This window comes from Bombus terrestris, unplaced genomic scaffold, assembly GCF_910591885.1.
Source record: "Bombus terrestris unplaced genomic scaffold, iyBomTerr1.2, whole genome shotgun sequence".
Classification (NCBI taxonomy): Eukaryota; Metazoa; Arthropoda; class Insecta; order Hymenoptera; family Apidae; genus Bombus; species Bombus terrestris.
This window is the reverse complement of record NW_025963586.1, coordinates 332,450-356,875: the sequence shown is the minus strand read 5'-3', so window position 1 is coordinate 356,875 and position 24,426 is coordinate 332,450. Positions and strand designations below refer to the sequence as shown.

Genomic DNA, 24,426 nt, shown 5'->3' with positions numbered 1-24,426 from the left:
AAACCGTCCTATGATATTTCCGAGTAGGGAGGATTAACGTTTCCTCTAATCCTTTGCCTCCGCGAATGTTCACAGCAAAATCATACACTCACAACATAGAAAAGAAGCACAACTATCGCATTTATTATTTATTTTGAAGCAAATATTTTGACTATATTTGTGGAATAATACAAAATATTAATTTGTTATTTTGTAGGAACTGTTGAAAAACCGACTATAAGTTTTTCGGTAAATATTCATTTTTCATCACAAATTATCAAATTAATATTTTATATTATTCCACGAATTTTCTTTCGATTGTGTCTGGTTCCCGTCGACTCGGCCTTCATTAACACCAAATCGCCTACCTTGCTTCTTCGCGAGGCAATCCGCCCCTTATCAAATTGTCGTCTTTGAAACTGTTTATTTTTTTCGAGTAACATTATAACGTCCGCATCCGCTTCTTGTCTACTTACTGTTTCATTGAGCTCGAAAGCGAATTTCTCGTGTTGTTAGGCATTCAAATAACCCTATGACCTTATGATTAAGAACGATGTTGCATGGAGTTCACCTCTTTATTCTATACTGAGAATTATTTATCGTTCATTGCATTTGACACAATTTCTTGGTCCAATATTCCCCGGTAATTGAATCAGTTGACGCTGATAGAAAATTCAAAAATACACTCTAGTTAATCATTCGCTCGTAATGCGCTTGTCGCTACCTTAATATATTGAGTCTTCGCATATTTACGGAATTCTTGAAAAATATACGCCGAAATGCTGCACTTCTGTCCGTAATTATACGACCAGATTTGCCATAGTGAGATATAAATTCGTACACGATTCGCAAAATGGACTATATTTCTATAAATGATGAATTTTGTGTGCGCATTTTGATCGCCCATTTCGAGTCTGTTTTGTCACGCTAAAATCGTGGTCGTCGTCATCCAATGGGTGCTATCTTAAACTTTTTTTGCACGTGGACAAATCCTCCACACTCCGCTGCTGCTAATAATCGGTAACAGCAGAGTAGTGTCGGACTCTTACCGATTGAAACTCCACGATGACCATTCTACGCGTGTGACAGGAGTGCTCCAGGGAGCACATGATGACCCTCATCACTTTCCTCCTAGATCCGGCCCGAGATTCCGTCCGGGCCCGGCGCTACGTTGCGGGAGGCCATTCTTCTGGTCTCCCGCAGCTCTTCTTCCGTGACTTCCCAGTCGTCTGCCCATTCCACCACCCAGGTTGTTCCCCGCGACTGTTCTGCCGCATTTTCCTCTTGCGGGGGGAAGAGCGTTCCGATGATCTGCAGCAGCAGCGCCGGTTCCATCTCCGTCGTTGCCAGAGGCTCTTCGTGCGAAGTTTTCGTGTCATCGTCTTGTATGGCCTTCACCATGGACTGGACTCGACTGCTTCGACCTGTTCCGACCAGACACGGTCCTTCGCGACCTTGATCTCCTTTTGTAGCGAGCGCTGTAGCATGCGGTACGCTCGGTAGCGCAATAAGACTTCTTTCTCGTAGCGTCATCGCCAGCGGCGGGCCCTCAGGTACCGTCTTCGGGCCTGGACACATCTCGCCCTCAGCTCCGCGATGTCGGGAGTCCACCAATACACGGCTCTGCTTCGTCCGGTGTCCAGCGTGTTTCGCGGCATGGACGTGCCACATATTGCCGTCATGACTAAGCGGAGGTTCTCGGCCTCCTCCTCCACGCTTGTTTCCGTCGGCGTCGTCAAGGCCTCCCAGTTCCAAGCAGCCACTATTGCGGTCGCTTGAAGCAGATCGTCGTCCCTTTCCTTGATCTTCCACCTTGGTGGGGTGTTATCCTAAACTGGTGGTGCCACAACATCTACTGTCTCTTTTGCTTCGACCAAACTTCTACTCAGCTCGTCCACTACTTCGTTTCTTTCAACGTACTTGTTGTACTCAATTGCATAATTAATTACATAATAAGTTTTTAGAGTGCGTTAACTATAGCAAGAGTTTCCAACACATACAAATGATAACGTGTTTCCCCTGTCTTTGAAGTAATGCAGCGACTAAACCCAACATGCACGCTCTATATGAATTTCTACTTCCGTGCAATGATCATATATTACGAAGAAAGGTTCTGATTTCGTTAAATGCTTCGGCCTGTTCCTGTCGCCAAGAGATTTTCGCAGCCTTATGCAACAAATTGGTGAATGGCTACTTTAATTGACGGAAGTAACTCACTAAACCTGAAAAATCTTCTAAATCGTGATTGTTTATCGGCTCTGGAAAAGCGTTGTCATTAACTAGCTTCCGCTTATTGCAGATACATCGAAAAATCAATGTATTAATTAATTACTATAATAAATACCATGCTTAAATTTCTTTCGTTTTAAGTTTTTATGCATGAAAGGAACGTTCGAAAGATTAATATTTTACAGTGCAAAGGCACCAACCTGTATTCGGTGTATCGTCAAATTTTTACAATATTTTTCTTGAGCAATAAATTTTGAACAAAAAGTTGGTAAGTACATGTTCTTACGCTAATAAAGATTTGTAAGCTTCTAAATATGGATTACTCATAAAATAATTGTTGCATATTATTCGTTTTTAATGAATACAAGACTTGAAAAATTTTTCAATCACGTTAAATGATTCAAAACTTCTTGTGTGTCAAATCTATTACATATTTATATATAATACATATCATCTCATTGTAAAGATAATTTAATGTAAAATATTGTGTACTACTGTACTTCTGTAATTTATAGATTTATTATATTAGAAATACTATAATATTATTATTATTGCAAATGTAACTAACAATCCATTTTTCTAATATAATCAAGACGATAATGTAGTAAAATAAGTTTTATAATAAGCATTAAAGAAGTGAGTGCGGTCCATATTATATCATGTTTTATTAATCGAAAAGATCTCACTAGTATGTTTAAAAAACATTCACACAAAAACAAGTAAAATTAAAGAAGTTATGACAGCATTACTAACTAGTAAGCCGTGAAATCTCGTCAAAGAATCAAGTCGCGTGTCGCACCGTGTTCGACCTCTCGCAGAGAGACGCGGTCACGATAGAGCGCGCCAACGAGAATCGTAAATTCCCGTTACGGTACGATGACGATGCCACGAATCCGCCGATCTTCTATTTCGATTAAGATAATAGGAGTGGTTCATATGATCATAACACTGAGTTAACTGGTTATATATACACTTTATTCCAACAACCTTTGCTCGGAGAATACAAGGTGAAGAGATGACTAACAACTTGATATATATGAAGTTATGTTTTGTTCGCGAAAGCGGTACTTATACGGAACTAGTGATGGGTGCCGGTCGCCCTACCAACGGTAGTTTGCTGGTGGAGATGACCGTCGATCATGGGAGAAACTCGCTTTTCCCATTTTTTACCGGATTGAACAATCTCTAAGGAACTTTTCGACTTGAAAGATGTTTTGTAGCAATTAAGGGTCTTGACGTTAAAGTAAAAACTGTTTAATTTCATGGCCGTTCATTAGGATTATTACGGTTCGACTAATTATATTTGTACAGTTGGTGGCCGTCTTGTCCGAGGGATGGATTCTGGTTTATGTAGAGGGTAACAGGACGTAACATAACTTATGCTTGATCGACTCCGACCAACATAACAGAGGCATAGGAATAACGTATACTTAGATATAGGCAGAGTGGACAATGCGAAGAGCACCCCACATTAAGTATCCTACAATCAAATTTTTAAAAATAAACCCTTTTCATCCGAAATTTGAAATATAACATTAACAATAAACAGTAGAATATCGATTTGACTTAATTTCATTGTTCCTCAGGTTCTTAATTAAAAGATGATTAGCAAACCTCGGTAGTTGCTAAACGCTCTTTTTCATAAAGATATTATTATCCCAACATACACTTTATACATTGCTAAATGCATCTCAAAATACGTAATAAGTTCACAATATTAGAAATAATGAAGCGGGTCAAAGAAAATATTGCAGAACTTTTTGTTCTAAACCGATAATAATATGAACATCGATTTCTTTTAAATAAAAAGGAATTATAATCTTGATATATGTTCATCTTTGTTGATATGTTATTGGTAGCGGAATTGGCTCCTCATTCTCAACCATGATTATTACAATAAAGGTTTCTCCATATTATTAGAAGATAATATTTATTGTGCTGAATTATTTACTGACAATAAGATGCGCAAAGAGTTGAAGATGGAGAAAGCATTGGACAGGTACTGAAATAATACGAATTTAGTATTCGTTATCTTTGAGTAATTCATTCAGTATAATTATTGATATCCGAATTTTAACTTGCTTTACCGAACAATAATAACGCAAAGAAAGTTCTGGCACTAGATAAGTGATGGAAATAATCACTGGTTTTTGATATACTAATACGTTTAGTAGATCCTTTTGCATTTCTAAAGTCTGTTCATACCAAGTTATGTCGTACACACTCTGTGATACGTTTGCGCTCTAAATATCATGGAAGATTGACTGAGTTTAGGAAAATATAACCCATAGAATACATACAGTCAGTCACGGAAGTCTACATATACCTCGAATTTTCTACATCTGACTTACTAAAAAAAATTGAAAATGTACTTTGTCACAAAATCATTTGTATTTAGCTATTAATACAATTTATTATTAACGTATTTTTAAAAAGAATTTTAAAAGCCAAAACATTTAACTCATACAAATTTTGGATTAAATCTACATTAGAAATTATAAAACTTTTAACTTTTTCAATGATAAAGGAGACAGCAGTACATTATGGATGTTTATGTCAGGGATCTATTGGACCTACAAGATATTAGTATAATATTAAGCCTATTTTTATTATTACATGTAAATATAACAGATGTATGTAATTCTGCAACATTGTATTTTATAGGATTTTTATTTCTTTTTTCTGATTAAAGATGAAACCGAATTTAAGTGTGTTACAGTCCTATTATATGTTTTACAATATGTTTTAATTTGTTAAAAAATTCATACAGAACGTTTTTAGTATAATATTTTATATTCAAGGTGTGTATGTAAACTTATTTGATTGACTGTATAGATAATATTATAGAACATGATTTACCATATCCTTCATGTGATCCGCTGGCCACGCATACATATAAATTTCCGTGAGTACAGTGAGACATGCGGCCATGAACTGCATTTTCACAATTAATGGTGGGTTCTGCTTGTAAATTGCATTATAAATTAGCTACGTTGTATGTTTAATATCGTAAGTATGACTTACCATGAATACTATAATACAAGACAAAGTTATAGTAAATGTTGTTATTATTGTAGTATAAAGTATTAGGAAACGAAAAGAATTGATCACTTCGTTTGCATATCTATAATAAAAATCCATTTACGATGAATGAAAATGTATTATTTAGCCTATATGTCGTGGAAAATATTACACTTACCTCCTTAAATGTAATTGTTTCTTTACGCAAGTGATCACCATATCAATATTTGAACTTTTTTTGAATTCCACGGCCAAACATTCGAATCTTGCAGCCGTAAACCAAAGTAAAAGCGCACCAGATATGCATAGACATATATTTGCAGCGCATTGACAGCAAACAAAAGATTGATGCAAATATATTATAGCATTTACAGGCGTGTAATTAACGTTAAATGGATATTCTGCATCTAATGGAAAAGAAGTTGACAAGATTACTGGTCCTAGTAAAAAGATAGTCACAGTCACGTATGCGAATAACATGCAACTTCCGTAAAGGGTGCTACATCTTGCAATATACTTGCAGAAAATTTCTCTTTCGTATTGTTGCGCCTCTTTGACATAGGTCACCATTTCTCCGATTACACGCTGTAACCCATAGTGAAAATATATACTCGTGTAGTGACGAACATACAGGGTCTGTACAGGACAAGACATAACAAGAATCGGTCCGATAAAAGGAATAACATGTAAAAGAGGATACGACATAATTCCTTATGAAAATATAAGAAAAAGATATAGAATAAAGTTTTTTGTACGTGTTTTGTTACGTTCCTTCGACTGGCGTATAACGCGTGTCATGTTTTTATAAATGAAATAAATAAAATTTATAAATGAAAAAGATTCTGTTTTATTAAGTACAATATCGTTGAAAATGTTATCCTTGTTGTCGGATACATAACTGTGCCTGTCTAATTGTGCAGCATAAACCTTTGATAGCGTATTTCGTTCACAATTCCTGATTGATTGCTTATACTAACTGATCCCGACTTTCGATATCTGCACTATATACTTTTTCTGTAATGTGTCTTCACAAATAAAAGTTTAGGTGTTTAAGTGTGAAAACTTTGAAGACCAGGCGATTGTTCCTTCTTCGCCTATTCAACAACGATAATTATCGTTTAGAAGTCTTTTTAGTACATTGGTAAAGTGTGCCTTAAAGCACTATCATGCTGGGAGATCAGTCGTTGTTGAATACGATAAGGCACATCGTCTAACAATGTTGACAAGTCCTTACGAAGAAAATTTCAGTAAATCTATTCCGTTAGAGAATATAGCAAAAAGTGCGGTCCGATTATGTGATTACCGACTATTCCAACCCAAATGTTAATACTCAATTTTCCTGCAAATGAGTTTCTTGTGTTTCATAAGAAATTGTGGAGGATCATGGATTTGTATTATGGACATTACTATTATGGACTACTATTACTATTATGTTGTTCAAATGAACCAATGCGAAAATGCCATTCGTGGTACGTCATCACTCATGCATACACAATGCATACACTCGTGTTGTATGATACGGATACATTCTATTATCATGTAATATGCGACGGATGGTCTTTTCACTGACGTCATAATTACGAGACAATGAAGTTACACGAATTACAGAATTGTTGTCAATATTTTCCAAAACATTGTCTTCGATAAGTGTTCGTCGATAGGCACGACCGCAATCTCGACGCCAAGATGCGAAAGATTCAAGTTCTAAACGACTTCGCCATATTCTTTGAATAATTCCTATATCTGGAACACGCTGATTAGGATATTGCTCTCTGCAATAGTGAACAGCAGTTGATAAATTACCATTACAAGTTCTCAAAGAACAGATCACGTTGACACAATGTATCTAGTCTTGTAACTCATCATCGTGTATTTGAACAAAAACTGATTGTTCGGCATAAGTTACGCGTTATATGTCGCTCGACGGATCGTAATTTTACCATAACAGTGTGGAAACGCCGCGATCTTCCAAATTTGATTTTCTTGAAAACTAAATTGAAAATAAAACAAATTTATTCTATGTTTTTTCTGACCTTTCATAAGCTTCTACATGTCATTCCGTCGGATCCTGTATATTAACGAAACCATAAATTTAGAATTTTCAAGCAATATCTTTCAATTAACTTAAATATTAAAAATATAACAGCAAATAACTTTAATGTCATTTTTTAGGGACACAAACTTACGACTAATTACTTATTTACTTTTGAAAATCTTCTAAAATGGTCTTAAGACCAGGAAAAACAAGTCTATATGGAAAAATATAATACAATCTAAGCGATGAAGAACACAGTAATCCTCAAATCAAGGATATTGTGATAAATTTTTAAATGGCAATAACCAATAAACGAATCCTCAAATGCAATTTTTGGATTGTTCATTTTATGTTACACTAGTTGCTCGCCCGCGGCATCGCACAGTATTTATTATCATGGCAATATATGTTTATTACCTTCCGTTTGAACACCATTTAGAAATTGAATTTCGGAATACATATTTATCTACCTCTGATGAGAAGTTCATATGTCGAATTTCACGTCCTAACTTTAGAAATTCATGGAATATGGGTATCCTTTAAAAAAAAAGCTACCCCGTTTTATTTTTTTAGGACAGGTATTTCCAAAATCTTGTCTCATTTTATGTCTACGTTATAGAAGAAGTATGATGTTTAAATCTCGCTTTTTTAGCTACAACGATTTGGAGTGGACTTTCATGAGTGAATCAGAAACTTTTGTATTTTATATATATTTATAGATTATAGATTATAGGATGTATAAAAGTAATCTTTAGATTTCATGTCATCCGTTACAAAACACGCTGTAACTTTTTTACTTTCATTTTCTGATTTATATCAATCCATTTTTATACATTAATTTCCCTTACACGTGAAAATTAGTTAACGATTCATGTTATGTACTTATTTACATTAATATTCGGATACTTCACTATCTTTATATTTGTCGCTTTCTGTATGAGAGGTTGATCTAAATATCATGATGCGTATTCTACGAAAATACAAACCGTGTATTGTAGCTTGAAAATATGTGAACAATTTCTTCGTAGCAAAGAACATTTAATTATATAATAGATTTTTAATAAAAAATTGTCTTATTTTCATGTTATAATAATATTTGGACATCTGTTTATGTCTTGCAATGTAACGGTTCTTATAATTAGAAACAGCTCGAACTGCGAAATAAATTTATTATGAATAATCATTTTGTATAATTATCGTCAAATAGTATATAACCCCAATAAATGCAACCATATTACATTCACACTGCGAAAACAGATACCACCGAACATCCTTCTGAACGGCACGCACATAACACAAACAAAGCAAGTCAAATACCTAGAACTCCACTTAGATACACAACTCACATGGAAACTGCATACTAAATCAATAATAGAAAAAATACAGAAAACAAGGAGACAAATGCATTGGCTAACAAGCCGAAAATCCGAATTAAGCATAGAAAATAAATTATACATATATAAAACGATCATAAAACCAATCTGGACGTACGGAATACCACTATGGGGGACAGCAGCAATGAGCCATATGAACAAAATAAAAAGGAAACACCCAGCAGACCTTGCAAAAGATATAACCTAGCAAACCCGAGGATGGTACCCCGCTGAGGGTAGCCACCCACATGATAATATAACAGAAAAAAAATTCTACCAAATGTTCAAATTGGAAAAATTGAAAATGAAAAGAATTGATTAAAAAAAAAAAAAAAAAAAATCCTAAAATCATCGAAATAGAAGAGAATATAGCTTTTCTACAGTTTCACCTTTAAACTTGCACTAAAAGTACAATTAACTCTATATATACAATTGTATATAGCCAATTAACTTTATGTTTATACAGTTCTTCTAACGTTTGTCTTTGGCTGTCGAAATGATTCTGCTCTTATAGAACTGTTTCACTCTCTTACCAAATTCGATGAAACATGAAAAGGTAATGGTGCAGAGTGCATTTACAAAAATAATTTACAATATTTTTCCCCAATGCTTTTGTTTTTCTTATATAGCCGAAATTAATTAAAAGCAGTCACAATACTTGAGCAGTCCTTTTTGAAAGCAAGGGTATGACTATTAAGGAAGCAAACACTTCATTCACTAGATGTATTCAAAAAGTATTCAAAACCGTATTGTACATTCTTCAAACTTCATGTAGTCAGAAATTTGTTCACAATTGAATTTATTATATAATTATTTCTCTCTCTTTCTTTCTTTGTTTACCTCTCTCTTTGTCTCCTCCTCTCCCTATCATTCTCTCTTCCTCTCTCTCTCTCTCTCTCCTCTCTTTCTCCTTATCTTTCTTTCTTCCTCTTTTTCTGTCTCTCTTCTTCTCTCTCTTTCTCTCTTTTTTTCTTTCTTCCTCTCTCTTTCCCAATCTTTCTCTGTTCCTCTAGTAAAAGCTGAAAGTTGCATTTTGGTTATTTAGACAATCAATAGGCAGCCAGGTCATCCCCTGATTGAAAACTTATGCTCAAGAATTACAATAATATTGTATGTTATTTACAATTCTCAGAATATAATAATTTTTCCAATTTTAAACGTCAAAGTAATTCTATAACGTAGTACATTGTAAATTAGTTATTAATTATACGCTATAGAGTAGTTTGAATAAGCAATGCCTGGTGATGCATAACGGTCATAATAAAACATCAGAGTAATTCGCAATCGTATGCAGAAGAAAAGATATCGAAGACACGCTGCGCATAACGAATTAAGACGTGAACCAGGGATATTATTTTAAATTTGAAGAATATACAAAAGAGATAGAAAGGTTTTCAAAACTCATCTAATAAACAGAATCTCCACTGCCTCAATTGCAGGACCCAAATATCATGACTATCTCAATTTCATGATAGAAATAGAAATAGAAAACTTTCAACTATCATCCTGGCAATATTTCTAATTAAAATCTTATAAGACTTTTGTGAATGGTTAAAATTGTATTGGAAGGATAATATCATTTGGGCAACGAAAACGAAAACTTAAAAAAGCTATTCAACATGATAAATATAATTGTAGAGGTGGTATATGTTGTACGTGATGATTGTAGTTGTCGGTTGTAGATGTCGCTTACTGGGGTACTGCTAATTATTCTTCTATTTTGATGCGTGGAAGAAAAATCGGATAACGGGCGTCGGGAATCGAACCCGGGTCCCGAACGTTCGAAACCTAAGGAGTTAACAACTGCGCTGCCGTGTCTTTTTTTATTTGTTTATTATTACCAGATTTTGTGTATTACGTATTTGTATTTTCCATAATAAACGATGAATTCTGGTTGTGGGGTGGTTCAGGCAAAAGTACCGATACGCGAGGGTACGACATAGCCATGCAATATTACATTTTTTTTTTTTTAAGATTACTTTTGTAACTTAAATTTAAGCCGCTGTAGCGCGGTGCTTATGAAGGATATTTCCATTTCTGTCCTGAAAGCGTGGTCGCAAAAACAGGACAGTTCGTTAGTCTATTTGGGAAGGGATGGGATAGGGTGGAATGGGAGGGGTGGGGAGGCGTGTCCTGTGGGATTATTACAATATTTATTTACATATTTACATTATTTACATATTTACAATTTTATACAGTGGTAAATTTGAGCGTTGCCGTTCTGTGGCTCTTTATCTTGTTGTTTTTGTTATGGGTTCCGTATCCACCAATATTTTTTTGTGTTTTTTCTGTGCTTTTCTTCTGTATCCTTTTGGGGGAGGGCCATGTTGTATCACCACCTAGTGTCTGCAGTCCGTCCATCAAAGTTTTCCTCGTATTGTCTTGATTTAATCCTTATTTTTCTTTGTATATGATAAATTATTGGGATGTTATTTTGGTCTTGGAGATAGTTTCTTTTGTCTAGGTATAGAAAAGCTTCGGGGGGGGGGATGTAACCTTTTATCAGAGTATGTTTGTAATATGCGTCGTTTGGGAATAAGCAACCGAAGATTAAGCTATTTTCTTTTATCTTCGCAGCTTGCACGAAGTGGTTTCTTGTTAGTTTTAAGATGTGACAGTCGATGCGGTGGATGTTGGCTAAGTCGTATATTTTTTTATTTTTTTCGTATTTTTTGTATCCGCTGTGTTCTGATCTGTAAATGCTCAGGTAAGCTCTGATGCATTTTCTTTCGAATATGCGAATTTTTTCCATTAGTGAAGCTGGTATGTTGTACCAAATTGGGCAGCCGTAGGTTATAATAGGTCTAATTAACGTTTGGTAGCACAGGATTTTTACTTTGCTGTTGAGATGTCTAGAGTGTATTTTCGAGCTATCGCGGGGAGACGCAATCGCGAGGAAACACGTCAACGGGAGTCGTAAATTCCCGTTACGATTCTAATGATCGACGCCGCGAGTAGATCGATCCCCTGATTTCCGTTAAGATAATAGAATTAATATAACTCCGTGATTGGTAGGGTTATGATTATATTTTTCTCCAACAGCTTCGTTTAATCACACACAATAGTAACGTCGTTGAGTCTGAAGATTGCCTGGATCTTGCTCAGATTCTGACTGCCAATCTGAGAGAGGAAGGCTCGTGGGTCGTAGTAGATGTGGCGATGGATCAGATCCAACTTTGACTGAATCGAATCAACAGGATCAACCGAAAGACTGAATGAGGAGACGTCGACTGCTTGACTCCGACTGTTTGACTTGGGTGGCTTGCACTGACGACTGACTCGAACGACTGACTGATTCGTACTACTCGAACGACTAACTCGTACTACTACGAACGACTGACTCGTACGTCTACCTGTGTCAATGACGATGGAGGTTTTGAACGAAGTAAGCTGATTCGTTGTTCGTACTTTCCGTTATGAACATGAGGACACAGATCCCCGTTACCATTAGCTAAGACGTTAACGGTTGAAGTTGGGATATGGAAGCATCCTAACGGCATGACTTGTGGGAAAACCCAGATATTTCTAATCTCTAAATGCCTGATTTTCCCTATCATATAATTAACAATTTTTCCCGTCATAACTACCAGCTTACTCCGTAATATTTAAGAACGTTCAATAAACCTAAGGACCTTTTAAGTACCCGCTATAAACCGAAAATGCTTGCAGGATTCAAGGTTTCTGCAAGCTAATGAGAATCGGTTTATGGTGGGCCTTAGTTTTATTGAGGGTTCTCTAATGACGTTTGGGTCTGGACGGTCAGACATTAAAGTACGTCGCGCGGACCCTTTCACGCGACGTAACATCCTCCCCCCGTTGAGAGGATCCCGATCAAAAGTCCATGGATGGTATCAGGGGGAACTTTCGTCTGCGTTCTCCGCTGTTCGTGGTTGTCCGGGTTCCTCCGATTCGGGTTGACAGGGTAGTGGAATCAATCGTTTGACGCCGCGATCCAGGATACTCGTCGCTGTCTTCACCGTGGCTGTCCGTATAATTCCGTCGGCTCCTGGGTGGACCTTAATGACGCGGCCCAAGGGCCAATGCATAGGTGGAACGTTGTCTTCTCGGAGAATTACGATTGTGCCCTCACGAATGCCATGTTTACCCTTGTACCATTTGCTACGGCTGGTTAATTCGTTAAGATATTCTCGGTACCATCGACTCCAAAATTCCTGCTTAAGCTGATGGATACGTTGCCAGTTAGATAAGTGGCTTGGTTGGATTGTCCTAAGATCTCGTTCCCGAATGTTGGTAAATGTGTCGCCTATCAAAAAATGTCCGGGAGTGAGGACTGGGAGATCGTTAGGATCTGTTGAGATGGGAGTAAGTGGACGGGAATTCAACATCGCTTCGATCTCAATAACCAGAGTATTGAGATGCTCGAAGGTCAAGAGTTCCGTGCCAACGGCGCGAATAAGATGCCGTTTAAATGATTTCACCGCGGCTTCCCATAAACCGCCAAAATGTGGTGAATTCGGAGGGTTGAATGACCACTGTATCTGCCGATCGGTGAGGAAGGTCTGCACCCTTTCTTGATGGTCGTCGGATTGTAATAGGAGGTGAAGTTCTTTCAACTCCCTGTTTGCTCCGACGAAGTTAGTTCCGTTGTCCGAAAGGATGGTCGCACAATGTCCTCTCCGAGAGATAAACCGGCGGAGCGCGGCAAGGAATGCGTCGGTTGTCAGATCGCTCACTAATTCGATATGAACGGCTTTGGTAGCCAGGCATATGAATATGGCGACGTACACCTTTACCCTTCGGCGATTACGATCCCTTCTCTCCTTGACATAGAACGGGCCGCAATAATCAACCCCGATGTTCGTAAAGGGCCGCGACTCGGTGATCCGTGACTCCGGCAGGTCTCCCATCAGATATTCTACTGATGGTGGATTGGCTCGGCAACAACGGACGTACTTCTTGATGGTGCGCCATACTTGGCTTCGGCCATCGACAGGCCAATAACGTTGTCTAATAGCGTATAGTGTGGCCTGGGTTCCGGAATGATGGTTGCGTCGATGCTCCTGGCCGATGATGAGCTCAGTCACTGATGATTTTGGCAGAATGATCGGATGCCTTTGGTGGAAGGGCATCTGTGAGTTAGTGAGTCGTCCTCCGACTCGTATTATCCCTTCATTGTCGAGGAAAGGATTTAGGCGTTGGAGTTTCCCTCCCACGGACGTGGTCCGATCTTTTTGTAGTGAGCGAATCTCCTTCGAAAAATGGATGTTTTGTAGGAGTCTAAGCAATCTATTTTCTGCCGAAATGAGCTCATCTACTGTTAGAGATACTGCCCGGCTTTGCTTGTGTCTCCATCGAAAGCAGCGAGCGACGACTCTGGTTAGTTTTGACCATGACGAGTATTTTTCTAATATCGTATGGTCGACTGGGTTCGCTGCCAGGCAGGGTGACCTCTTTTGCTCAGGGATTTCGCCCGACGTAGTTGGGTTCCATGTTGGCCAATGCTCTTCGTTTTGCTGGAGCCATTCTGGTCCATTTTTCCAAATGGACGGGCGCAGGAACTCCTTGGGCGTCTGACCTCGTGAGATGAGGTCCGCTGGGTTGTCGGCGGTGGGTACATGGCGCCAATCGGAGAGGTTAGTCTTGAGTTGGATCTCGGCTACTCGGTTCGCCACAAATGTTTTTAACATATGCGGCGAGGATTTGATCCACTGGAGCACGATGGTGGAATCAGTCCAGTATACGATCCGAGAGATCTCGATCGTCAGGGCCTTCTGGATTGATGCGATCAGGGTAGCCAGACGTAGTGCTCCGTTCAGTTCAAGTCGTGGGATCGTCTGTGTTTTGAGCGGAGCGACCTTTGACTTCGCGGTGAGTAGATGGGATTGGATGGAGCCGTCGGAACTAATGGTGCGGAGATAGACGCAGGCTCCGTAAGCCTTCTCGCTGGCATCGCAAAACCCGTGGAGTTCCATCCTAGTCGCTGCTGGTATTACAGCTTTTCGTGGAAACCGGACGTTGTTTATCAACGCTAATTGGGTGTAGTACCGGCTCCATTCCGTATGCAAATCCGCGGGAAGTGATTCATCCCAGTTGATTTTTAATGACCATATATGTTGCAAAATAATCTTTGCTCGAATTATCACTGGAGCTAGCAATCCTAATGGATCATAAATTCTGGCGATCACCGAACTTATTGATCGCTTTGTAACGCGTGGGAGATCAGTTAGGGTATCGACTGAATACAGGATTGAATCAACTTGGGACTTCCAAAAAACCCCGAGGGTTTTTAGGGTCTGAGACTCACCTAATTGTAGCTTCCGGCATTTGTCTTGTTCGGATAGCCCCTTCAGTACGTCCGAATCGTTGGACGCCCATCCTCTAATATTGAAGCCGCCTGATTGCAGAAGGTCGGTGAGCTCCTTCCGAATCGACAGTACCTCTTCCTTCGTATCAGCTCCGGTGAGGGCGTCGTCTACGTAGAAGTCTCGCTTTAATACCAGTGATGCTCGCGGGAATTGGTGTCCCTCGTCGTCTGCCAATTGTTTGAGACATCGTATGGCCAAGTATGGAGCGGCTGACAACCCAAACGTCACGGTGTTAAGTTGATAGGAGTCGATCTCACCGTCGGAATTGCGCCACAGAATTTGTTGATATTTCCTATCTTCTGGGAGTATCAATATTTGGCGATACATTTTTTCAATATCGCCAGTTAGAACATACTGGTGAGACCGGAATCTAAGTAGGATGTCGAATAGATCCTCCTGCAACTTTGGTCCGGTGAGCAAAGTATCGTTTAGCGATACTCCAGTGTTGCTTGCCGCTGATCCATCGAACACAACCTGGAGCTTAGTGGTGTCGCTTGATTCCTTGATCACGCCGTGATGTGGCAGATAATACTCGTGATTAGCGAGGTGACCAGGGTCGATCTTCGTCGCGTGACCCAAGTCTATGTAGTCTTGGATCACATTACTGTACGCGATTTCGTATGAGTTATCGCGTTGGAATCGGCGGTGGAGTGATGCGAGTCGTCTCATCGCTAGTGCCTTGGTTGATCCAAGGGATGGGAGCTGGCTGTTAAATGGAAGGGCGACGATGTATCGTCCTTCGCTGGTGCGTCGGACGTGATCTCGGAAGTGTTCTTCGCATCGTCGCTCTGCCTCTGAGAGATGTTGAATCGGGGGTCCTTCGTCGATTTCCCAAAACCGCGCGAGATCAGCTTGCAGAGCCGTTGTGGAGGCGTGGAATGCATTTGTCGCGATTTGGTAAGTTGGACTCCCCCCGATTACCCAGCCGAATCGGGTTTTCTGTAAACACAGTTCCGGCTCGTCTGGTCGCGTCAGATTAATCTGTCCGACGCACATCGAAGCAAGTGTCGTACCTGAACTCAGTAAGACATCGATCGGACCTGGCACATGAAATCGTGGATCGGCCAGATTGATATTCTTTGGTATTTCCAATGTCGAGCGATCGATGTGTTGACTTGGGATCAGGGTCGAGATAGCCGGAATGACGAGGAACGTTATTGTACGTTCATAGCTGCCGTCGGTTGACATGATCGTAGCCGTTATGTATCGCCTTGCCGTCGTCGTTAAAGTATCGAGAACCCCAATTGGGACCGAACACTTCTTTTGTCTTATTCCAAGGGAATTGGCTAGTCTTCTAGTAATGAAGTTCATGCTGGATCCAGTATCGAGCAACGCACGGCAACGAATAGGTTGCCGTTTGTCGGTCAGCATGTTAACTTGTGCTGTAATTACTAGGTCATTGCACAATAATTCGGGATCTGATGGTCGGGTTTGATCGGTCCTTGTTGGGGTTCGGCGAGCCTGGCGTCAATTGTGTGTCTGTCTCGGACTGGTTGATGGACTTGAAGTCCGTGAAGTCCTTGGTTTGTGCTTCCTTGCGGCCTTCCGAGTCTTTGACGGGGATGTCGATGATCTCTTGCTGGAAGGGGAGGAACCTTGATCTGAATTGGAGGAAGTCGACCTTACCTTTTGCCTGTCCCGATGTAGCATTGTATGATGGCGACCTCCACACACCCTACAAGACCCGGCATGACAATCCCGAGTTGTGTGTCCCGCACTCAGGCAGTTCAGACACAGGAGTGCACTTTTGACCTCCTTCAAGCGTTCACTGACGCTTTTGGCTCTGAAGGCGTCGCAATGCCAAATGGAGTGTTGGCCCTTGCAAGAATGGCAGGAATTCTTGACCCGGGATGCGGTGAATGTCTGTCCTCGTGTCTTACGCTGTCGGATTCTTTTGGATTGGTCCGGTGTTTTAATTTGTTTGATATCGGAAGGTGATATGCCTGTGAGCGCTAGATTCTCGAGGTAATCTAGCAAATCGGTGTATTGAGGCACCTCCTTGTTGGTCAAGGTTAGCTCCCATTGTTGCCTGACGTAATCGGGTAGTTTGGAGCTGATGAGATCAAGAATGAGGCTATTCGGATGTACGGTTTGTCCCAAACTGCTTAGTGCGTCGAGGTTCTGTCTTACGACATTGGCCAAGTCTCTTAGGGCCATTGGAGAACAATGCGTCAGCTTTGGGTAGTCAATGATTGCAAATCCATGGCATGACACGATGCGTCGCGGACAATCGTACCTGTGCTTGAGAAGGCTCAGCGCCTTCGGATAGTTCTCCTCATGGAAAACTAGAGAATTCACACAATTCGCGGCTTCCCCTACTAAGGAAGCCCGCAGATAATGGAATTTTTGTAAGGTGGTTAGGTGAGAGTTCATGTCGATAGTCGAGTTGAATGTGTTAAAAAATGCGTTCTAATTTTCGAATTTCCCGTCGAATGCTGGTAGCCGCATTTCTGATAAATGCATTTTCGCTTCGAGAAAATCGGTGCCCTTAGATGGCGGCGGGATTGAAGATGGCTTTCCTTCCCGGAGATGCTGTATTCTCTCGTCCAGGGAACTGTACTGTTCCGACGCTACGCGTTCCTGAACGATATCCTCGTCCTCGATGTCGTCCAACTCGCCCTGGAGTGATAGGAATCGTTTCCACCCGGTTTGGAGTAGGGCTTGAGATGATCTCAAATATGCAAGATCTTGCATGCCTGACTGTTCGTATCTATCGATGCGGTCCCTTACAGTCGTTAACGTGCCTTCGAACAATTTATCACGTCGTTTCCTCAAGTTGTTGATCTTAGCTGGGGTCGGCATGATTCGGGATGTGGATCGACTTGAAATCTTCTTAAATTGATTACTCAGTTACGTCGGGACGCTGCCTGGTTGCGTGCCTCGACCAGTGTGTATATCTTTTTGAAGGTGTTGCTCCTGACGTCGCTGACATTAATGGAGTGATACACTTCCGCTGTTGGATTCAAAGGGAACACGTGGCACTGTGTGTGGACACTTACTTGACACTGGCACGTGATCCGGCTCGAAGGACCATGTATTTTCGAGCTATCGCGGGGAGACGCAATCGCGAGGAAACACGTCAACGGGAGTCGTAAATTCCCGTTACGATTCTAATGATCGACGCCGCGAGTAGATCGATCCCCTGATTTCCGTTAAGATAATAGAATTAATATAACTCCGTGATTGGTAGGGTTATGATTATATTTTTCTCCAACAGCTTCGTTTAATCACACACAATAGTAACGTCGTTGAGTCTGAAGATTGCCTGGATCTTGCTCAGATTCTGACTGCCAATCTGAGAGAGGAAGGCTCGTGGGTCGTAGTAGATGTGGCGATGGATCAGATCCAACTTTGACTGAATCGAATCAACAGGATCAACCGAAAGACTGAATGAGGAGACGTCGACTGCTTGACTCCGACTGTTTGACTTGGGTGGCTTGCACTGACGACTGACTCGAACGACTGACTGATTCGTACTACTCGAACGACTAACTCGTACTACTACGAACGACTGACTCGTACGTCTACCTGTGTCAATGACGATGGAGGTTTTGAACGAAGTAAGCTGATTCGTTGTTCGTACTTTCCGTTATGAACATGAGGACACAGATCCCCGTTACCATTAGCTAAGACGTTAACGGTTGAAGTTGGGATATGGAAGCATCCTAACGGCATGACTTGTGGGAAAACCCAGATATTTCTAATCTCTAAATGCCTGATTTTCCCTATCATATAATTAACAATTTTTCCCGTCATAACTACCAGCTTACTCCGTAATATTTAAGAACGTTCAATAAACCTAAGGACCTTTTAAGTACCCGCTATAAACCGAAAATGCTTGCAGGATTCAAGGTTTCTGCAAGCTAATGAGAATCGGTTTATGGTGGGCCTTAGTTTTATTGAGGGTTCTCTAATGACGTTTGGGTCTGGACGGTCAGACATTAAAGTACGTCGCGCGGACCTTTTCACGCGACGTAACATAGAGTAAAACAGTTTTTTTGTTTTCCAGAATGCTTTGCTGACTTTGGAGAGTTGAATTTCGATGTGTTGTTTGTAGTTTAGTTTTTCATCTATATTTACTCCTAGATATTTTACGCAGTTTTTGTGTGGTATGAGATCCCCTTCGTTTGCTTTTTCTTTTAGATGGAATTTTTTACAGTGTTCCCTTTCTATTGGGCCGATTTTACTTGTCTTGGATCTAAATAGTATGGTTTCGCATTTGCTTCCATTGACTTTTAGTTTCCATGAGTGGTAGTATTCGTTAATTTTGTTAAAGAGTTCTTGCAGTTCTGTTCTTATCGTTTCGGTTTTGCGGCCTGTTACGTAGATGATTAGGTCATCTGCGAAGGCTATGGAGCGTTTATGGGTGGATGTGTTGAGGTTAAAGAGGTTTTGTAAGTCGTTATTGTAGATACTGAAGAGTAGCGGGGAATTTACTGTTCCTTGTTGCAGACCGTGCAATGGAGAATTCTTTGCTTGATGTGTGTGAACCGTCGACCATTAAGAATGTTTTGTTTGTTATCATGTCCCAGACTATTTTAATTAGGTATTCTGGAAAGTTCTTTTTAATCATTTAGTAAATAAGTCCTGGGATCCAGACTGTGTCGACTGTGCTTTTTCGAGGTCTATTAGGTAGGCAGCTACTCGTTGCTTTGCGTTAAGTGCCCAGCAGATGTCCGACGTAAGTTTATTTATTGCATGGATTGTGGAATGCTTGTGCCGGAAGCCGAATTGATTTTCAGGGATTACCTTATTTTTTGCGCAGAAGACGGCAAAGAGGTTGTTTATGACCATTTCGTATACTTTGCTTATGTTGGGGAGGAGGCTTATAGGTCGTAGGTTCGCAGGTGATGAACCGTCTTTATCTTTTTTTGTAATTGCTATGAGTTTGGCTGTTTTCCATTTTCTGAGGAAATACGTGTTATTTAGCGCATTGTTGCAGAGTATTGTGTAGTATCATTTTATTTTGTTTGGTAAGCGTTTGAGCAAAATGTTTGGGATGCCATCGAAGCCGGAGGATTTTTTGTTGTTTAGCGTGGAGAAGATTATATTTAGTTGGTGGTAGTTTGTAAAGCTGCCGTGTCCGTTGCGAGTTAGTCTCGAGTGGCGGTATTTGTTGTCGAGTGTCGTCACATAAGTTTTCACTTGCTTATAAATTAACTTACATTATTACAGATTAGTCTATAAAAATATCTTAATTAATCCTTTGAGTATAAATTTAAATAATCTTTTGCAGTTGCTTTTTTGTTTCTTCATTTTTTATTTTATATGTATGTATGTGCGTATATGCACAGTTATGTGTGGAAATCGTATGGTCCATGCAAGATAACGCATGACCACATTCAATACTCAAGAATACTTAACATAATGTTTGGGTCGGTTCAGGAAGACCCGTTTCCTAACATGCTCGGTCCTAAATATTTAAATCCCCTGAATTTTTATTTCTGAGGACCTACAGTCTATACATATTAATGGCACCGTCAATGAGTCGGGTGTATACACTACACCCCACTTTTGTCAATTTCTCTTTGTACTGTTGAATATTTTTCCTAATTTTTCTATGTTATATGATTCTGATAGCCCTTTTTTCAAGTTAGTTTTTTCCACATGATTATTAGTTGTTAATATGGTGTCATTCATATATATTACAATATATCTTTTACTTTTTCTGTTCGCTTTTATGCATAGACAAGGATCTGTTTCGGCATATTCGTACTGTAGTTTTTTCAGTCCATTGATGATGCACTTATTTACCTTTGGTTCTTCAACGTGATTCTGTTCTATACCAACCATCCATGCTTAATCTCGCTGGCGCTATGTCTTTGTTAATCCTTTAGGATTGTCTCTTACAGTGTTGCTTTGCGTGTCTGTCGTTAATTTTTCTTCCTCTATAACACGCTTATCTTCCTTTTTTGTTGTACTATTAATGTTGATATCTATTTCTATCTTAGTTCTATTGTCTACCTTATTTTCTTCTAAACTCACGGATTTATTTGGTATTGACTTCCCTGCTGCTTCTTCTAGAAAAATGACGTCTCTACTTATGGTAACTTTATTCGTTTCGCCCTTGTTTATCAAGGATCTCGGCATACGCTTTACATCCGAAAATATGCACATTTTATATTTGTAATTTTCAACCATTTTATATTTTGTATGGCGGGGATTCATTTGTTTTGTACGACAATCTACTTATCAAATATTTTACGGTTATTACCTCTTCTCCCCAAAATCTTTTGCCCCTCCAACATCAATTAGCGTATCGCGTTATTTCTATGTAGTATTTCTATATCTCTGATTTATCGTTTTGCTGGAGGGAATACGGTATTGCGAATTCACTTGCAATACCCTATTTCTTCAAATATAAATTCATCAATTCATTATTACCGTACTCATTTTCGCGATCTGACTTCAATGTCAATGGTAGTTTACCAAATTCCTTTTCATCGTTTCTATATAATGTTTAATTTGTCCGGATTTGTATGCCATTAGGCATAATTCGATACATCCAATGTAATCGTCGATCATTGTCAGCATATATCGTCTTCCTCCTAATGTAATCGTTTTTATGGGTCCGCAGAAGCTTTGCTAGTCTGTTCGATATCTTGGGAAATGGTTTTCTATTGAAATTTCCCTTGATGCATAGTCTTGTACATTTCTTGAATCCCACTCTTCTGTATTACTTCTGTATTATTATGTCAATTGTCATATTTTTATTGGCGAAACTGCTGATAGTATCCGGATCTCTCTATCTCAATTTTTTCTGAAAAAAGTGTATGAATTTGTCGTTATGCTTGTTTACACTGGCATTGCCTTCTCGTCGATCTTAAGTTTATAAAGATTTTTTGCACCACAGCCTTATACCTACACCACTTACCTTCTTATCTTTTAATATGTCATCTAACGATTCTTTTGAGCGCATCAGGATTTGTCTCATCTTGCTGTTACTCTAACACCTGCTACGAACTTCTTTACTGGTCTGATTTCATAACCTATTGAAATTTACTGGTCAATGGGAAAAAGAAACTTGTACTACGATAATTAACTGTTACATTTCAATTAGGTACATTCCGCTTAACGCTTTAACGTTCGACTGATCTGAAAACGTAGTCACACAAGACTGGGAGAAAACAAAATCGTGTACATTCGATTTATCTGTAAACCCTGTCGCTGCGGAGCGCTCAGAAATGAATTGCTCTTTAAACAGACGGCGTAACAGTGGGAGAACGGTCGCGCAGGTGACACGATTCTCGGAAAAAGATACTGTAACTGAGCATCTACAGGCGCTCTTCGCTCGGAGAGAGCGACTATGGCTAAACGCCTATAAGCGCTGTTCGCAACGAAAAGGTTAATCACTCTGTCGGTAATCTAATCGTCCAAAGTCGGGTCCAATGATACGTTTATCTCTTACAGATGGCGATATTATTATTAAGCATTTATTGTTGCAGTACACCATAATATCCGAATTGGAAACAATGTTCTCCTTTATATTTATTGAAGTGTTCGTCGGAAAATGATCCGTTAAAAGATAATATCTTTTATTATTATGAAAATTATGTTTCTTCCATCCTAAAAATTTCCTATATGTAAAGAAGACGATATTGTCAATAACATTTAATTTGATAAAAAATCTCTCCCGAATGTTTATATTAGTGAAGAGAATTTTTTAAAAGGAAATCAGTTCTTCCAAAGACTTATGAACAGAACTCATAAATAGCGGTGATAAGTCGTATTTACTGATTAATTTTGTTCAGTTACAGAAAACCTACAGAGACATAGCGTATTATAAATATATAAGATCGCAGAAGATCACAAACCGTTTTTACAATTTTTATAGCAAAACATGTTTAACGACTTCATTTATATAGAATCAACGATAATAACAAAAATTGTATTATAATGCCGAAAATTAAAATTTCAGTTTATCTGTATTTTGTAGAATTGTTTGAAGTTTATGGATATACATGAAAATAGAGTTTATAACAAAAATTAACAATGGAATTCGATGAGATTTAGGTATTAGTAAGAAATTACATCACATTTGAAAAAATGTAAAATAGTTACAAAATATAATAAGGTGAATTTGGAGAAACGTCACGTCCTCCCCGATTTCGATGATTTTGAAATATGATATAGAAATCAATATTTTGAACAATTTTTTCCTATACATATAATCTGTGGTCTGCCTTAATTTCCGAAATATTTGCAAAATAGCTATCGTTACCTTTTTCGTCCGGTGACTCTTTGCGTAGCCTGAAATCAATCTCTCAGTCAAGGCGATCACTCGCTACGTCAATATAATTAATTGGACCGTAATAGTCATAAGGAACTGTCGTAAAACTAAGCATTTCGATTGGACCGTTAAGGTCGTTTGGTATAAGTGGTATAAAATACGTTCGTGTCAAAATGTTCCTTATGGTTATATTGCTTCATCAGGTAAACAGTCTCATTTTACGACTCGGAGTTCGCTGTCGAGTGCCGAAGCGTGCAGACGTGTCTCTAGTACCCAGTGAAGTTCGAAAGCAACACGTGTTACCCAACCGTCGAAAGTGAACACAACGTGCTCCTATCTTCCCAAGTGTTTCCTATCCGCCAGAGAGAAGAAAAGCCTACGCAACTAACCCCAACCCGATCCCTGCCGCATAGCCTCACGACTAGTTATTCATATTGAAATAGCTAGCTCGATGATGGCCCAACAATCACGATCAGGCTCGCCTGTGCAAACCCACCACTACCCCGCGCTACTCCCCCCGTGGCAGAAGCTCAGCAGATCCCCCCGTGCCAACGACGCCAATAAGGCGAAAAAACGCAAAACCGAACCAGCAGACATAATCTCGAACGAACAGCCATCAACGCAAATCAACACCCACAACAGGTTCGCAATCTTGGAATCCACCAACGACGCCATGGAAACCGCAGGCTCGCCACCTAACCACCACACACAGAGACGCCCCCCTCCCCCACCAATATTTATTAATGATGTCATAGACATCCAGACAATGACCAAGTCCTTAGAGAGAGATATCTCCAAGGAGGACTATAACCTGAAAATAACCAACAATCAAGTAAAAATCCTGCCGACGAACCCAGAAGCTTACAGGAAGCTCACCAAGACACTCAGGGCCCTGAATGCCAACTTCCACACCTACCAACTCAAGGAAGAAAGACCTTTCCGGGTAGTGCTACGAAACATCCACCACTCCGCAGACATCGACGAACTAAAAATAGAACTATCGAAACTCGGCCACGAAGTCACAAATGTCAGCAACATAAGGCATAGAGTCACAAAAGACCCGCTATCCCTATTTTTCATCGACTTAAAACAGAAACCAAACAACAAGGAAATCTACAATATCAGTCGTCTAATGAACGCCATCGTTAAATTCGAACCACCGCAAACCAAAAAGGAGATAGTCCAATGCAAAAGGTGCCAAAGATATGGGCACACGCAGAAATACTGCAACCA

At 39.6% G+C, this 24,426-nt stretch overlaps 1 protein-coding gene across 1 annotated transcript in view; it reads right to left on the bottom strand.

The window, feature by feature from the left end:
• Positions 1-4,138: 4,138 nt before the first annotated feature.
• Positions 4,139-24,426, bottom strand: part of LOC100646452 (odorant receptor 22c-like) — a 33,821-nt gene continuing 13,533 nt past the window's right edge. The window contains exons 2-6 of the mRNA XM_048414283.1: positions 5,408-5,814; positions 5,233-5,332; positions 5,068-5,169; positions 4,296-4,451; positions 4,139-4,210 (exon numbers count right to left, since the gene is read on the bottom strand). Of these exons, the coding sequence (XP_048270240.1) occupies positions 4,139-4,210; positions 4,296-4,451; positions 5,068-5,169; positions 5,233-5,332; positions 5,408-5,814 (837 nt within the window). The remainder of the gene's footprint in view (positions 4,211-4,295; positions 4,452-5,067; positions 5,170-5,232; positions 5,333-5,407; positions 5,815-24,426) is intronic.